At 35.7% G+C, this 18,100-nt stretch overlaps 1 protein-coding gene across 1 annotated transcript in view; it reads left to right on the forward strand.

The window, feature by feature from the left end:
• The window catches only part of HELRODRAFT_83262 (hypothetical protein), a gene marked incomplete at both ends in the record, with an annotated part of 32,916 nt that overhangs the window by 7,050 nt on the left and 7,766 nt on the right, over window positions 1-18,100 (forward strand). The window contains 5 exons of the mRNA XM_009023430.1: window positions 3,081-3,185; window positions 12,013-12,167; window positions 12,386-12,513; window positions 16,228-16,372; window positions 16,557-16,685. Coding sequence (XP_009021678.1) covers window positions 3,081-3,185; window positions 12,013-12,167; window positions 12,386-12,513; window positions 16,228-16,372; window positions 16,557-16,685 — 662 coding nt within the window. The remainder of the gene's footprint in view (window positions 1-3,080; window positions 3,186-12,012; window positions 12,168-12,385; window positions 12,514-16,227; window positions 16,373-16,556; window positions 16,686-18,100) is intronic.

Genomic DNA, 18,100 nt, shown 5'->3' on the forward strand with positions numbered 1-18,100 from the left:
TATAGTCTATCATTGACCTAAGCTCCCCTGACCTATATGTAATCAATCGCGCTGGTTCCCTTGTAAACCAGGTATTCCCCACCACCATGCTATGTGCATCCGCCAACTCCAACACTCTACGCCCTTCCTCATTCCGTATACCATATCCCTATTCCCCATGTACAATTTCATATCCGTCTGCATCCGCCCCCACATGACCATTCAAATCACCCAACTACACCACAAACTCATCCAACCCCGCTTACCCAATCTCGTCAGAAACATCATCATAAAACCTATCCTTCTTCTCTTTCTTCCTACTTTGTTGCGGAGCATATCCTGATATCACCCTCACTATTACTTTTCCAAACACCATCACCACCACAATTACACCATTGCTTCTCCGCCTCACTTCCAACACCTTCTCCACCAACTCTTCTCTTACCATCACACCAACTCCTCCCGTACCATCATCCCCCTTCCACCACAACTTATATCTTCCACCTTTAGCCCCCACAAACCTTGTACCCTCACCCTTCCATCTGATCTCCTGTAATGCAGCCACGTCAACCATTATCCTCTGCAGCTCCTCCACCACTTCCAAACTTCTTCCTGTCAACGTGCCTACATTCCAGGTACCAAACCTCCAACCCCTTGGTCTACAAGTAGTCCTTCCATCTATAGTGCCTTGCACCGCCACACCATAGAGTGGGGTGCCAGTAGCCAGACCATCCACAGGGCCCTGCACCACAACCCCATGGACTGGGTCTCCGGAGATTCTTCGTACCCTCTTCTGCCGGATACTGAGTGCCATTGTTTTTTCCGTCATCATAAGTATTATTTTTTGGCTAGTTTTTACGCAGGACGCCCTTCCTTACGCAACCACAATTATAAGCGGTGGGCCTAGCCTTTGATGATCCAACATCACTCACAAGGCAGTGAGGGTCAGTTTAATGTCATAACCAGGACATAATAGTTATATACAAATTGAAATATATTATAGTTATATACAAATTGAAATATAAATGAATACAGATAGAAATAAACAAAAAATCAAAATGAATGATAGAAATTAAATCGGCAAATGCCATAAGAATTTTCTATCACCATAAAAATTGTCCAACATTTTCCTGAAGCGTTCAAAAATATTTACTAAAAACGATTTCCTAACTCTAATCAAATGATAGATACATGAATTTTATCATAACGAGTTACATTTAACATTTATTTACTTTTTTTAACATGTTCACTGTATTCTTGTAACATTCTGTACAAATCTGAAGGTGGAGCAAGAATGAATGTTTGAGACGAAACGCTTTTATCCAATAAGATTTCGAGATTGTTTTTCTTTCACCAGATAAAAATTGTCTGGCCCTATCTTTGCTAGGACCATCTTCCGTATCAAGGCTATTTCTGTATTTAATTAAACTGCATATAAATTTCTAACGAGATGGAAATTATAGGGAGAAAATAACGTTTTGCAAAGATATGCTTTTTGAAATGGAAGAGAAAGGTAAAACGCACTCAGAATAGGAACTTAATAACGATATTTTCAGGTTTATTAATAATTCTGAGAGCCATCAAAGAAAAATTTTTACAGCTGTCGCTTTTTTTATGGTCCTTAATAGATTGAAATTTGATTTTCTTTACTCCTTGTTGGCAAAGCTTGGGTGCTTTGTAATCAAAATGACGTTTCAATATGCTTGGTTTAATAGATTTGGCTTGTAGAAGTTAATTACTTATAGGTTTCTCAGTTCCTGTTTCCATTACACTGATTTTGTATTGCTGCAGAAACATAGTTAATACTACCGAAAAAATTTCTTTATTAGCCTGTTTCGTTTATTAGATGACAGAAAAAAACATATTTTTGATGGTCTTGAGTGACCCCTGGCAATTTATCCTATTGGGGTCGCGTCACTGATTGAAAAACCTGGTCTAGGAGAACCCCATATATTCCAAACAATTACACACTACAATCTTCCCGTGAGTTTATTAATCTCCTCAGCATTAATAAACCATCCAAATTTATTGCCTCTCTGGATGTTGAATCATTATTCGCAAATGTACCAATTCATGATACAATCGATATAATTATCAACACCGTTTACCACTCAGATATGGTTCCATTGAACATACCGAAAGCACAACTGAAGTCCCTTCTTCAAATTTGCACTACTGAAGCACCATTCCACAGCCCCACAGACAAACTTTACAAGCAAATCGATGGTGTCGCTATGGGTTCCCCCCTTGGCGTCCTATTTGCCAGTTTTTACCTAGGACAGCTGGAGAATGAAACAATCAAAAACAATGCAAGTTTAAAACCAAATACGCCAGATACGTGGATGATATCTTTGTCTCCTATAACGATCCTGAACAAATCACCCAACTTCTTGGTACCTTAAACAAATCAAAACTTAGATTTACCATTGAAAGTGAAAAGGAACAACGTTTACCTTTCCTCGATGTGTTGGTCACCCGTGGCGAAGAACGATTCAAAACCGCGATCTATGTCAAAGAAACGAATACCAGAATTTGTTTGAATGGACAAAGTGAATGCACTGAACAATTTAAAGACAGCACAATAAAATCATTTGTGAACCGGGAATTCACACACTCTTCCGATATTGAAAATCGCGACGCTGAATTAAAGAGGGTCACTAACCTGCTTGTAAACAATGGATATAAGACTTACTCTATTGAAAAGATTGTTAAAAACAAATTACTACACAGCAATAACCTTCCTAGTACCAACAATCAAGTCAATATTTCCCTATATATACAACAAGGAGCACTGACGATGATTCATTCGGAATCGAAATATGGCCTTATTTGCAGCATGAATTCGAAAAATAAGTTTATTTTGAATTTTAATAAACTAAACGTTCACCAAAAAACTTTAGTGAGAAAAATCGAAAAAACGAACTACAAACATATTAATGCCAAACATTCGGTAGAATTTATAGAATATTGTAAATATATATATATATATATATATATATATATATATATATATATATATCACGATTGTTTTTATAAACACTTTGATTAGTTAAATGAATGACAAAAAAGATTAAGTTTGAATAATTTTTTGTAAATTTTAGCAGGTTCAGCTTACGGTTATAGGCCTATAGGAAATGGATTGGGTGGATCAGGAGATGAATTCAAAGAATCTTTAGGTGGCAACTTTCCGAAAGAACAATTCACTAGTGAGAAATTTTAGTTGGTCTACTAGTTTTTTATTTGGTTATCAATGTTATTTTTCTAAGTTATTTCTTACAAAGTATGCTTTTTCTATCTAATAAAACTTATAAAAAAATTAGTTTTTAATATTTACAATGTTGAAAGCTACATTATTAGTCTTGCATGTTACCAAACGATGATGATGATTTGTTTTTGGCAGAGTACTTATTAATCGTTAATGGCATATATAAAGATGGCTGTTTATGTAGGCTGGTTTATTTTTTTAGGGTACAGCGCAATTCAACAATCAAAAATTAAATAGGTCAAAAATCAAATTAATTTTGCTCTGTGTTTTTCTTAGTTTTTTGAAATTTAAAATAAGTTTTTCGATTAAATTTTATTACGCTGAATTGATAAAATTCTGCAGAATGCACTCAATATTTTTTCGTTGGTTAATTCGGTTTATTTTGGGTTACATTTATTAATTTTCATTCAATAGAATTTAAATTCGTAGTTAATTGTCGAGGTAAAATTTGTAAGCGTTTTAGGATAGTCACATTATTTGTGCTGTGAGTTGTATTTTTCTGAAATTTAAAGTTTAATTTTTGATTGTTGAATTGCGCTGTATATAAAATCAGACTTCAAACATTTAAACTAAAATAACCATGTCTGCGGGGTGTGTAAAATGCATAGTTGTGAAAACAACGAAAAACGCCGTCAACCAAACTTAGATTTCTTCATTTTGAATATTTATTTCACGCTAAATGTGTTAATATTGATGATGAAATAGTGTCAATACTGAATAGGGAGAGCAGTATTAAATGGTTTTGTGAGCAATGTCTGAAGGCCCAAAGTGATACAAAGGATTTGGTAAAGTCGGTTGTAGATAACGTTAATGAAAAAACCGAGAAAATTGAAGAAATAAACAATGCAGTTCAGACTCAGTCAGACGCCATTAAAACCTTGATCAGTAAAAATTGGAATAATTTGACTGTATAGGAAAAGCAGGATACAAAAATGGTTGATGAGATTTGCAGCCTCAAAAAGGGCCCGAAAACTTCATGGGCGAGCATTGCTGAAAAAATATAACAAAAAATGTAGAAAGTATAAACAATCAGGTCAAAAACGACCAAAACACCTTGAATGAGTCCAGTGAGTTAAAAGAGTGAAAAAAGAATTTAGGGATTTTCACCGTACCAGAGAAAGAAAATCATAACGACCGTGAACTTAAGATGAAGATATTCAAGCACATTTCAAAGATCATGTCAAATAATAATGATAGTATTGTGAAAGTCTTTAGATTATTTCACGATAAATGTGAAAGTCGCCACACAGTTAGACCACCAATCGCAAGCCAGTACAGATTGGAGTACATACAAAACCGTTTTGATGAACGCTGCAACTACAGTTTGTGGGGAAAACTGGTACAAAACGTCAGCATGAACGTGACACTTGGTGGTGGAATGACAGTGTACAAAATGCAATAGCTGAAAAGAAAGTTGCATACAAGCAATGAGAAGATGAGATCAAGCTACAGTGGAGAGAATACTTCAATCGTCTGTTAAACGAAACAAATCCCATCAATGTTAACTTTGACGCTCCACCCATTGAAGGTCCGATTCCAGACATCACTGTAGAGGAGCTTACAGAAGCTCTGAAAGCTATAAAGGATGGAAAGGCAGCAGGGCCCTCGGGACTCACAAATGACATTATCAAAGCATCTGGTACTGCAGGTATCCAAACGTTACTACTTTGCCGTGAAATCTGGAGAAATTGCTCAATGCAGACTGAATGGAACTATAGCATGACAGTTCCGCTATACAAAATCAAAGGTGATCCATTGAACTGTTCATCACATCGGGGTATACGTCTGTTAGAACACTTCCTGAAAATTGTCGAGAAAATCATTGAGAGAAGATTAACGTCGTGCATCACAATTGGAAATTATCAATTTGGTTTCCTAGCGGGGAAATCAACAATTGATGCAATTCACATCCTTCGGCAACTGCAAGAGAAGTACCTCGCAAAGCATCAACAACTATCACACATTTTTAGAGACCTTGAAAAAGCATTTGATCGAGTTCCCCGTGAAGCAACAGGTGGAGTCTACGTCGACAACTCATTCCAGAATATCTTGTTCGACTTGTGATGGAAATGTATACGAATACTAAGACTCGTGTCAGCACAACGGTTGGAAACACAGATGCATTTGACATCGGCGTTGGAGTTCACCAAGGCTCGATTCTCAGTCCACTGTTATTTATAACTGTGATGGAAGAAATCACAAAACCGATACTCACTGGTGACATTTGGAATTTAAGCAATGAACACTGGTGAACCCATCTAATCCACAGCTACTTGACGATGGCCCTGTTCAGTTTGTAAAGCTGGTGTAGGTAACAATTCAATCAAGTGTCAGCAGTGTAACCAGTGGTGTCACAAACGTTGTTCAAAAATAATTGGTACTTTGGATGTTTTGGATTGTACTGGAACAGCTGAAGCTGCCGTTCGAGCACGCATACGTGCAGCCTGAAATAAATGGCATCTCCCTGCCTCTATATTGATGCGCGTGACATCCCACTACCACTACGATCAAGACTTTATAAACCTGTGATACGTCCGGTGTTGTTATATGGTACAAAAACATGGCCAATGACAACCAAACTGGAACAACAATTTCAACGAACCGACATGAAAATGTTCCGACGGATGCAACGAATTAGTCTGAAAGACCATATCAAATCTACCGAAATCCTGCGTCGTGCTGGTTTAGATGATATAAAGGACGAATGCCGGCAACACCGTCTGCGGTGGTTTGGTCATGTCAAACCAAGTAGAAACAGTGCCATAACTTCTCTTGCAGATGTTGAAGTACCTGGCACACGTCCAAAAGGCCGTCCAAAAAAGTCCTGATCGCAAACAATCGAACAAGACATGAAAGCTCTAAATTTAAATGAAATGGATACAACTGACCGTCTAATTTGGCGCAAAAAGTTGATGGCAAAGAAAACAACGTCCTACCTCGGGGAACCGGGTTTTTGGACGCAAAACAAAAATTGATTGATTGATTGATCGATTGTGATGCACGACGTTAATCTTCTCACAAGGATTTTTTCGACAATTTTCAGGGAGTGTTCTAACAGACGTGTTTAGGAAATGTATTTTGTTTTTAATAAAATATTTTAATGTTTACAAGTTTTTTAGTATAAAAAACCTTTGTTAAATGTGTTTACGGTTTATACCAAATTTTACGTTATTTGGTTTGACCTCTATGCAAAATGAACCCAAATTTTGCCACGAACCTAAATTTTAAATACCGTGGTAAGAAGGTCCGATTCCAGACATCACTGTAGAGGAGCTTACAGAAGCTCTGAAAACTATGAAGGATGGACTCACAAATGACATTATCAAAGCATCTGGTACTGCAGGTATCCAAACGTTACTACAACTTTGCCGTGAAGTGTGGAGAAATTGCTCAATGCCGACTGATTAGAACTATAGCATGACAGTTTCGCTATACAAAAGCAAAGGTGACCCATTGAACTGTTCATCATATCGAGGTTTACGTCGGTTAGAACACTCTCTAAAAATTGTCGACAAAATCATTGAGAAAAGATTAACGTTGTTGCTGTTTTTGTTGCCCCATTCTGGGAGACCCCTAGGGCTCCAATCGAGGCCGGAGCCAAACCGCCACTGCAATTGGGTTTCTCCAGAGGTCTATTGGTTGTAGTTTTGTGGTGTTTTGTGGACAGCTAAACAGATGCGGTACATCATCTGTATGATTGTTGCAGAAAAGACAGATGTTGAGGTGCCCACTAACGATTCTGTTTTTGTAGCTGTTTAGAAGAATACTATGGCCAGAACGGAGTAGGGCTAGGGTCCGTCTGATTGCCCTGGGAAGTGATTCTTCTGTTTGGATCTATTTTTGGTGTAGGTGGAGGCCATCCGTCAAGCAACAGCAACGGCGACTGATACGTCTCTGTGGCGGCTTTGATGGTGCTACTGTGTAGTGTTTTTAGAGAAACGCTATTTATGGTTGTTGGTAGAACCGCATGAGTTGTTGAAGCCCATTTGGAGAGGAGGGTGGTCTTTATGTTGCGGTGAGGGTGTTGTTGCGTGATGATATGATGGCACTGGTGGCTAGGGTTATGGCATAGGAGTAGGAATTGTGATGCTATTAGCTCCGAATGCTGTCTTACCGTTAACATCTGACATTCTGAATGAAGGTGCCGTTTTAAGGCGATCACATAGCAACCTGTAATCAGACGTAGGGCGGCATTCTGGGAGCGTTGAAGACGTGAGAAGCTTGAGTCTGATGTCAGTGATGCCCAGGCAGGACAGGCATACTCGATTGTTGGAGATCGATGGTTTTGTAGATCTGTAAAAATGTTTCCTTGTCCTGCCCATAGGTTGTACCACTTAGTGCCTTTAAAATATTATTTCTTATTGAGGCCTTGGATGCTGTTTCTTTATGGTGTTGTGAGAAGGACAGCATCGTGTCTAACGTGAGGCCTAATATTTTTGGATTATGTTCGAGTGGTAATGAATTGTTATTTATTTTTATTGCTGGATGATGGTGATACTGTGAAGTGTGTGTGGTGAAGAGGGTGACTGGACTTGGAGGTGGAAATCTCCAAGTTTCTGCTGTTGAAGAAGTCGTAAACCTTCGGAAGGAAACAATTGAGCCGAAGTGTTAAATCATCTGCATTCGGACCTGTAGTATAGATTGAAAAATCGTCTGCATAAGAGATAACTTTGACGTCTGTAGGAGGGTTTAGTATTTTGGAGACGTAGTAGTTAAACAGAGTTGGTGACAATACAGAACCTTGAGGCACTCCTGAGCGGATGGTGCGTTGTTTTGAAAATTGTCGACGGAACTCTGTTGATGCAGATAGTTTGACAACCAGCGGACTATTGACCGTGGAAGCGATGCTGACATGAGGTCGGAGATTAGGATGCGATGGTTAACGGTATCGAAGACCTTTGTGAGGTCCAATGCTGTTAAGATTTTTCGGTGAGCTGGCCTCTTCTGATTTAGGCCGTTTGCGATGTCGGTGACCATCGTGGTGAGAGCTGTTGTTGTAGAATGAAGTGGGCGAAAACCATGCTGATGGCTCGCTATGGTTAGGTGATTCGAGATGATCGGCAGGATGCATTTTTCAAATACTTTAGCTGCCGGACATAGAAGAGATATAGGACGGTATGATTTCGCGTCGTTTCTATGTCATCTACAACCTGTTCTCTAGATCTACTTCCTTCTAATTTACTTAAAGAATTTTCTTCAATATTTTATCCAATCATTCTCAAATTAGTTAATTTATCTCTTTCCACCTCTAAATTTCCTACTTCTTATAAGAATTCTATTGTTATTCCCATTCTTAAAAACTCATCCCTAGATCCTACCTCTTTATCTAATTATAGACCTGTAACTAATATTACTTTCATCTCTAAAATAATAGAAAAAGTTGTTTTTAATCAATTGTCATCCTATTTAGACTTTAACTTTTTGCTACCTGTATCTCAATCTGGTTTCAGACCTTCTCACAGTACTGAAACTTCTTTACTTAAAATACACAATGATATCCTTCTCTCTAGTGACAATAGTAATCTTACTCTTCTTCTTGCTCTTGACTTTTCTTCAGCTTTTGAAACTGTGATGAAAGAAATCACAAAACCGATACGCACTGGTGACATTTGGAATCTAGTATATACTGATGATATCGTCCAAAGAAGTCTTGGTCGCAAACAATCGAGCAAGACATGAAAGCTCTAAATTTAAATGAAATAGATACAACTGATCGTCTAATTTGGCGCAAAAAGTTGATGGCAAAGAAAACAACGTCCTACCTCGGGAAACCGGGTCTCTGGACGCAAAACGAAGATTGATTGATTGAAGTCTCTAGATTAGGTAGAAAGAATGAATCGGTGATTCCTTTGGTCTTTATAAAGTTGGATAGCCTGAATACAAAAGAGGATTTTTTAAAGCATACTTCTAAAATTATTTAGTTAGAAGATAACCTAAAAAACTTTAGACTATGTAATGATTTGACGCGCGCAAAAGAGTGAACTGAAGAATTTGGTGATTGATGCTAAAGCGAATGAAGCGACACGTCAACAAGGTTTTTTATACGGAGCGAGAGGGGTGGTTGGATGGTGGATAATCTTGGAGAGGATAGAGAATTAGATGGTTTTTTTTAAAATGAAGGTTCTTCCAATGGTTTTTTTAGTAGTTTGCCGAGCTTTGATGATGATTTTAATGATGGTAACATATGTCTGGGATTGTTAAATATTAGATCATTAGTATCTAAGTCTAGTGACGTGTATGACTTCTTGGTTGATGGACTAGATGTGTTAGTGCTAACTGAAACATGGCATGGGGATCAAAATGATATTTCCGTAAAATTATGTCAGAAAATACGATCCATATCATGGTGGATTAATAATTTATTTTAGAAAGGGGTTCAAATGCAAACGATTTGACTTACCGTCGTTAACTACGTTTGAGGCAATCGCAATAAGAATGACATATAGTAAGTATGAATTTAGTTTGTTGGCCATATATAGACCTGGATCAATGCTCATCCCAACAGCACTGTTTTTTTAAGAAACTTAGATGTATTCTGGATAATATGTCGTTGTTGGTCTCAGATCTTGTTTTGGTTGGTGATTTCAACGTTCGTGTCGATAGACAAAAATGTCCGCATGCCAGATCATTGCTGGAATTAGGTGATGGTTTCCGTGTGAAGAATTGGATTAACCAGCCTACTCATAGCTTAGGAGGAACATTGGATTTGATTGTTTCTAATAATGGTTTGTATATTTCTGATGTAATGGTTTATCCAAATGGAATATATTCTGACCACGGGTTGGTTAAAACTTGTCTGCTTTTTAGACATCTCTAAATACTATAGAATAATCAGATCGTGAAAACATATTGATGAAGAAAAATTTATCTCGTTGGTTATCGGTTTGCCGATTGGTAAAACATGTTCATATGTGGATGTTGACAATTTGTTTGATCTATTTAAAGATGAAATAAAAAGGATTTTAGATATAGTGCACCGCTTTACAGAGTAGAATGTCGTCGTGATTCTGTAGTGCCACGGTATGATAATGAATATCGGCAACATAAAAGGCTCTGTAGAAAGTTTGAAAGAAGTTATAGAAAATCGATGTCAAGTGATGAAAAAAATAAATAGATTAGTCTGCTGAAATCAGAGAAATTGGTTTTGGCTAATAAAAGTTAGCCAAATTTAGTTGATGAGAATAGAAACAGACCGAAACAACTATGGAATGCACTTAATAAACTACTTTGCAAAGACTCTGTTGACAATATTGATAAGACTGAAACGGTGCACACTAGTGATGGTTTTCTGAAATTTTTTGTAGATGAAATTGAACGAGTTCGAGATGCAACGGTAACAAATCATCTATCCTTGAGAAGAAGATTGAGATAAGCAACGAGATTCTAGTCTTCCCGTAATATAGTGAAGAAGAAATTATAATGATAATTTTAAATTGTCCAACAAAAACATGTTTAATTGTTGGCCCACGTATTTCTTCAAAAAAAAAAACATGGTTTGTTTTCCATATTTTAGCAAGTCTTATCAACGTGTGTTTGACTATTGACACTGTTCCTGCATCTTGCAGACATGTAATGGTTATCCAACTTTTAAGTGAATAAATCATGGTGTCAATGATATCACTAATTGCAGGCTGATTTCAAATCTTGGTTTCATATCTAAGGTATTTATCTAAAAATAATTTGTTACATTTTAATCAATCGGGATACAGAAAATATCATTCAACAAAAACGGCCTTGCTACATGTTTTCTCAACTTTGTGCGCAGCGTTGGTTAACCAACATGTATCGCTGGTTGCTTTCTTAGATATGAGTGCAGCTTTCGATTGGACGGATTGATTCTAATTAGTTAAAAATATGTTTTATATTTTTAAAAAACTTCTTCAACAAAGGCCATTCGAGAACTTATAAACAACTGCAAAAATATTTTCCGCCAAATCCTACCTCGCTTGCCGCGGCTCCGAGTGTCTGAAGTACCTTGCCTCCTAAACTGAGACAATGTTCCTCGCGGCTGAGTTAGACTCATCTTTCTATTACATACTCTGGCTTCTCTGAAGCAGCTGTGCGAATCAGCGCTGTATAAATGTTCGTATTATTATTATTAATGTGACAAAGGTATCGCGATTTACATTTATTTGAAATCAAATATTCTGCCCTGCCATCCTGCTTTCACAAAATGGGTGAATGAATTTAGAGTTGACGACTGTGTATTTATGCAAGATATTAAAGTTTAGCTACCATGGTCTAAGAATGTCCTGGTTATGACATTAAACTGACCCTCACTGCCTGTGATGTTGGATCATCAAAGGCTAGGCCCACCGCTTATAACTGTGGTTGCGTAAGGAAGGGCGTCCTGCATTAAAATTAGCCAATATTTATGATGACATTCGGTTTCATCATAGGTAGCCAAACGGCAACCCACAATCTCGGGGAAAATGTCGTCTAAACGTGTGTTGTTGTTGTTGTTGTACCATGGTCTAAGTATGTTTGAGGTATAAAATGGACATTCAGCAGCAGTCAATGGAAGTGATTGAATTTTACTATTTTTTGGGAAGAAGAGTGTTACAGTACGGGACATTTGTCAGCGCTTTTGAAAAAAGCTTTATGAATGCTATAATGATGATGAGGATGATGATGGTGATAGTCAAATCAACAAACTTTTATTTCATGTTGACAATGGCGGTATCGGTGGGGTTAAATTTTTACAAAAATACTTCTGAAAGCACAGTTTAACTTTGCATTTTAATCACATTTACACTTAAATTTCACAGTTGTCATATTGACATATGAGCGAGAAACAGTATTATTAGCGGCAGTAGCAAAATTCAAAAATCTCCCTTATTTGAACAAGGTTATTATTGTTTGGAACAATAATAAGCCCCCATCTCGTGATCTCAAATGGCCTGACATTGGAGTAAAAATTGAGGTACATTATTTTAATTTTTACCATAAAATATTTGGCTTTTACTACATAATAATGGTTATAATAGTATAGTTTAATAGTATACTATGTAGTAAATTTTTCAATTTCTACGCTATCTGCCAATTGGGCTCAAATCAGATGTTTGTATAACGCATTACTAAACTATTAACTAATGAAATGTGCGTGCATCTACTCTACCGTTGCATTTTTTGGTTTGGCAGGTCATGAGAACAGTGCATAATAGTTTAAACAATAGATTCCTTCCTTATAGTTCCATTGTAACAGAAGCTGTCTTGTCAATAGACGATGATGTACACCTCAGACATGATGAGATTGTTTTTGCATTCAGGTTATCATGTTTTAGTTATTGTTATTATTATTGTTGTTGTTATTATTATAAATATTATTGTTGTTGCTTTTGCTGTTATTGTTGACTGATATGAAAAAATGTGTACAACAGCTCGTGAACAAGCCTAGTTTTGTTGCAAGCAAAAAAGAATAAATTACTTGATGTTCAAATCTCCTCCAGCTGCTCCATTGTAGTAAATTTTTCAAAAATGAAGACGGAAAATTTTGTTACAGTCACGCGAATTTTGTCTAATGAAGAAAAAACTGCGACGACAAAAATTATTGTTCCATGATCATATCGGCCATCAGCAATCGATGTTGAGGGATGCATGCTTCGCATGGAATGACTTTGGAATAATCGTTTGTGTTGTCTGACGACAATAAAGTCAATTTGTGTGCATTACATCCCGCTTTTATATGTGATCAAATGTCCTGTCCTCTTCTTGAAGTAGGTGTTCAACAGGGAGAGTTCATGGCTTTCAGCAAATTCCAGAATCCGTACACCGTTTTCGTTCGAAGACCCGTAGCCAAAGCCCCCATGGACACCGTGAAACCCATTTGCTTTCTCTCCAACATGGCCGTTGAGGTCGCCATATCAATGGTATCTCTAATGATGGTGTTTTCCTGACGACATCTGAGAGTGTGTTCCAGAAGTCATTTTTTGCGTCTTCAGATTCACCGGTCTGTGGTGCATATGCAGAGAAAACAGTCAGAACCTGTTTTCCCATTCTGAGTTTAATCAGCATTAGACGTGAGCTGATTCGAGCACCTCCTGTACATTTTCTGCCAGTGATTCCTGTATGAAGATGTGAAAAGGATGAACAGCCTTTGTGGCGAAGATGGCTGCTTCAAATCAATGGATGAAGATATGAAGAAAATAATAAAGATATATAGATAATATATATGCAACATTGTAAGTGGTTCTCTGCGTATGTCAGAGCTGCAATAAAAAAGACTGAACAGAATGATTCCCACTTCATTTTTGGCTGTCTTTTGGCCATTCCAGAACAACTTGTAACTCCCAATGAGAGAGACACCATTTGATTTCCATCTTGTTTCCTGCAAAGAACTGATGTCAACTCTTCGCCTTTCTAGCATGTCGACGATCTCCATGGAGCGTCCAGTAAGCGATCCAGTATTTAAAGTGCCAATTCTGATATTCCAGGTAAGGACGCCCGATTTTCCGCAACATCCCTCCATTGTTGCGTACTTCCTGGATATTGTCACCCATTGACTATTTTACGGTCGTTCAGGGAACAGGGGATCTTTTCTTATTTGTGATGACATGGAAGATGTTTGGGTCAAACAAATTTTATATCTGGAATTGCCCAATTCCTAACGAAAACCACCAGTTATAAGCTGTGGGTCTTGTCTTTTTGCTGGAAGCACACAAGGCAGTGCAATTGCTGTTTGTCTCGTGCCCAAGAGAGCACTGTTGTAAGTAGTGTATCTAGCCTTTGGGTCAAAGGTCCCTGTTCCACAAGGCAGTGGATTTAGAATAGAAGATCATCCGCTGATGGAGCCGTTGTCCTTGGATCCTCCGCCACTTTCACCTTTGTCTTCTTTCTTCTGGTACAGTTGGTTCGCGGCATCTTATTTCGTATTATTCGATGCAATCTCAGAAGATCTCCCTGTTTAAGACTTTCCCCTATCCAACACCTGTGGACACGCCTCATAGCCAGTGCACCCCAGCATGAGGGAATTAAACAGATTGAAACATTTTCTAATTAACAATGGTCACAGCAAGAAGGATGTGACCTCAAGTAATCAAAGACGAGTAACAGTTACTAGTCTCTTTTTCAATAGTACATTTAGTTTATATTACCACATGAATTAGTCCACAAGTCTGAAATTTTTGATAAGTCTTGTAACAAATTCCTGAATAATAACGAGAGTAACAGCAATAGCAACAGCACTTAACCAATAAGTTTATAGATTTTTTATATAAATTTTCTTCATTTTCATTTTTAGAACAAAATTTGTGCGTTTATTTCTGCTACGATGTTGCATAATTTATACAATATAGTGTTGTAATCTTTGACGTTCGTTACAACTAACACCAATGTTATAATTTCAAAGATCTCTAATCCAAGTAACTACATTAATCGCAATAACAACTTCGCTTTAAAACTCGCTACAAACCACTCTTCAAACCTTTTTTATCGACTTCTCTACTTAGCCTCCTTATATACAAGAGATTCTTAAAATCCAAAGATTACAAATATAGCAAAGATAACAAAGATAACTAATAATCAAGATAACAAATAATATAGCGTAATTTGACCATTGCAGTGGTTATAACAATACATTGTAAAAATTTGTTTTGGGGTATAATTTAGCTCAATAACCGTTTCATTATATTTTGTCATTGAACTTTCATTTTCAAAATTCAATTTCCACAATTGAAAATTTTATAAATATATCTGTCCCTGCAATTCTTATTTAAGTATTTAGATAGTTAGCACTGGTTCAAAAAAGTTATTTTTTTCAAATTGATGTTGAGCTATAAGTTAAAACGTTTGGTGTTGCGTTGTTTCAATTCTGCCATAATTTTTCAAATTGATATATTAGAAAAAATGATGTCGTCAATATTAAAAATTCACCTCTCATTGTTGTGTTAAATAATGATATACAAAGTTCAACTAAATATACTAAGCTATCATGTAAAAAAAATAAACGTAAGAAGATAATCATGCAGAACAAATATTTTATCAGGCTCAGATTTATAATTTGTTCATTTTATTTTGTTGACACATTATTTATTTGTGTAATTTTGTTAGTTTTTAAATATTATCTTCAATAATGCCATAACTTACTGGGAAAAATAAATTCTCCATTGTTACATATACATTTTTTCACCCGGCCTTCTTTCATTTTCATTCGAAGTCGATTATTTTAGCTTAAAAAGATGTTTTTCTCTGTTTTGGTATAAATTTGTTGGAGCTTGTTTAATTTGCTTTAAATCTTTCGTAATTTATGAAAAATTTTTCAACCATCTTGTTTATATTATCTTTTGTATTGTATAAATTCAAACACTTTCAAATTGATTTACTTAATTGTAGAGACGCACCAAATGTTTGGCTTGGCCGAAATTTGACGTTCAACTTTAACCATTTTAAAGCAGAATAGCCGAAAGTTGCAATTTTCATATAAACCATCGATAGTTGTTGATTATTATTAGCGAATTAAGTTTTTATAGCTGTTAGAACATTTAATTTTGAACAATAAATTGAATATAATCTCAATAAATCAATGCTGGTTGAACACGATTTTCTTACTGTTTTCTTCAATAACTTGTTTTTCACTCAATTTGTTTTCAAAATAGTGGTTCAATTAATTTAATAAAATTCAATATTCGGTTAACGTTAAGCTTAATGTTAGTTTTAAAAAGTTGACTTTAACAAAGTAGCTCTTACACCACTAAAATTGAAGAGATCATTAATAAGGTTAATGCATCTTTTACAGCGCTCTCGACCTTGTCAAGGGGGCTCTTGGAATATGTTTTCTCCAGGACACTACTTGCACATATTCATAGGTACGCTCAAAATCAAAGCACCATAACTGGAGAACTTTTTTGCATCTAAATCCAATCACCTTGCTGCTCAAATTTATTAAACTAATTTTACTCGCAAACTTGTAAGAGACATGCATTATTTTTTCCATGTTATCTTAATTCTGTTCAAATTTTAATGGTGTGTGAAACATTTCAATTAAGAGTTTGGAGGCAGAATAGAGATCAATTGGTTGGATTTCCGGGACGATATGTTTCCTATTACAAAGATATAAACAAGTTCATGTACAATTCAAACTACACCTGTGAAATGTCTATGGTACTGACTGGAGCTGCATTCATTCATAAGGTTGATGCATTTTTGCACTAGAAAATTCTTAATTTGTACTGACATTTTATACGTAAATTATATTGTATTTTTTTCCGAGTAAAACAATTTCAACAAATAACATTACCTCAGTTTGTTAATAATCAAAGGTGTCGACATTTTTTATAAAATTGTTTGTTAATTGTTTGTTACATTTTCAAAACAGTTTTACATGTACATATACAGCAACATAATGTCACCTATCATTCGAGACAAAGTTGATGAGTTTCTCAATTGTGAAGACATAGCAATGAACTTTCTAGTTTCACATATCACTCGAAAACCACCTATTAAGGTAAATAATTTTTTTAATGTAAACATTGCGTTTTTTTTTTAGAAAAATCGAGCTCGAATAACTCGGGTCCAATTGATGTTCAAGCGGACACACACTTGTTCTATCAAATTTATGTAACAGTGGACACATGTTTTGTTTTTATCCAATTTATTCCAGTACAATTAAAATCTCCCGAACGATTTTTAATGTCATCATTAAAATATGCACTCAACATTTTTATTATTATTTTTACAATTTTTTATTTATTTTAGTGATCTTCAACCGCTTTTGAACCATCAATTTTCTCGTTATAAATCTGTAAATGATCGTTTTTGAACGAACTGGCTACAGGACATCTTGGTTTTCATAAAAAAAAATGAGTTTACATCGGTGAAAAATGCAACGTTTGTGTTACATTATCAAATATTATGTCGTTTTGATGAATGAGCAGATTAGAGAAATGTTTCAACTCTGTTGAACATCAGTTGAACCAGAGTAATTATTGCCTGATTTTCCAAAAAAAAACATGCGTATGTTGATGTTACGACCACTTCACTATCAAGACGTCTCACAATGCATACACAAAATGGAGCCATCAAATCTCACTTACAATCAACACATGCAACTCCAATAACCCGCCACATTCTTGACAACAACACAAAAATAAGAATTGCAAAAGCTGTCCTAATAAATATCAATAAACCCCAAATAAACATCCAACAAAGAATGATCATTACCAACTTGACGCCTTAATACTAACTTTAATAACAATGAAGAACAGAGGAATGGCAAAAACAAAAATGAAGAATACGATACCATCTTATAAACTTTGCTAAGGAACTTTGCTTTGCTTAAAGAAACTTGCAAAACTTTACCAAACTTGCACTTATGATGACTTAATAAAAAATTGAAATGAGGCCTTATTTGCATGATGAACTTGGATACCAACAGCTTTATAAAATTTTCATGATAAACTTAGATAATAGATAATAAATTGAACAATTTCCTGAAAATTCTGGTAAGGAAAATTGAAAAGATAAAACTTTAAATTTGGTAGAATTCATACAATATTATTTATATATATTTATATGTTGGATTAAGACTGTCAGAAATGCAATTATTGATAAAAATCACAGCATGTTTGGCGTTAGTTAACTTCCAATTTAACTTTTCGATTTTTTTAACAGTTGATCGTAAATCATTTTCAAGTTTCTTTAGTTCAAAACCAAAATTTTGGTTTATTTTATGCATGATATAACAGAAAAGCTTTTTTCGGTATTCTTATACCATCTTCGAATACCGAAGATCAACCGTTAGAAAAATCGAAAAGTTAAATTTGAAGTTAACTAACGCCGAACATGCTAATTTTCATCAATATATATATATATATATATATATATAGTTGTTCAAAAAATCCACCGACGATTCAGCATAAC

The sequence above is a fragment of the Helobdella robusta genome (genome assembly GCF_000326865.2).
Source record: "Helobdella robusta unplaced genomic scaffold HELROscaffold_36, whole genome shotgun sequence".
Lineage (NCBI taxonomy): Eukaryota > Metazoa > Annelida > Clitellata > Rhynchobdellida > Glossiphoniidae > Helobdella > Helobdella robusta.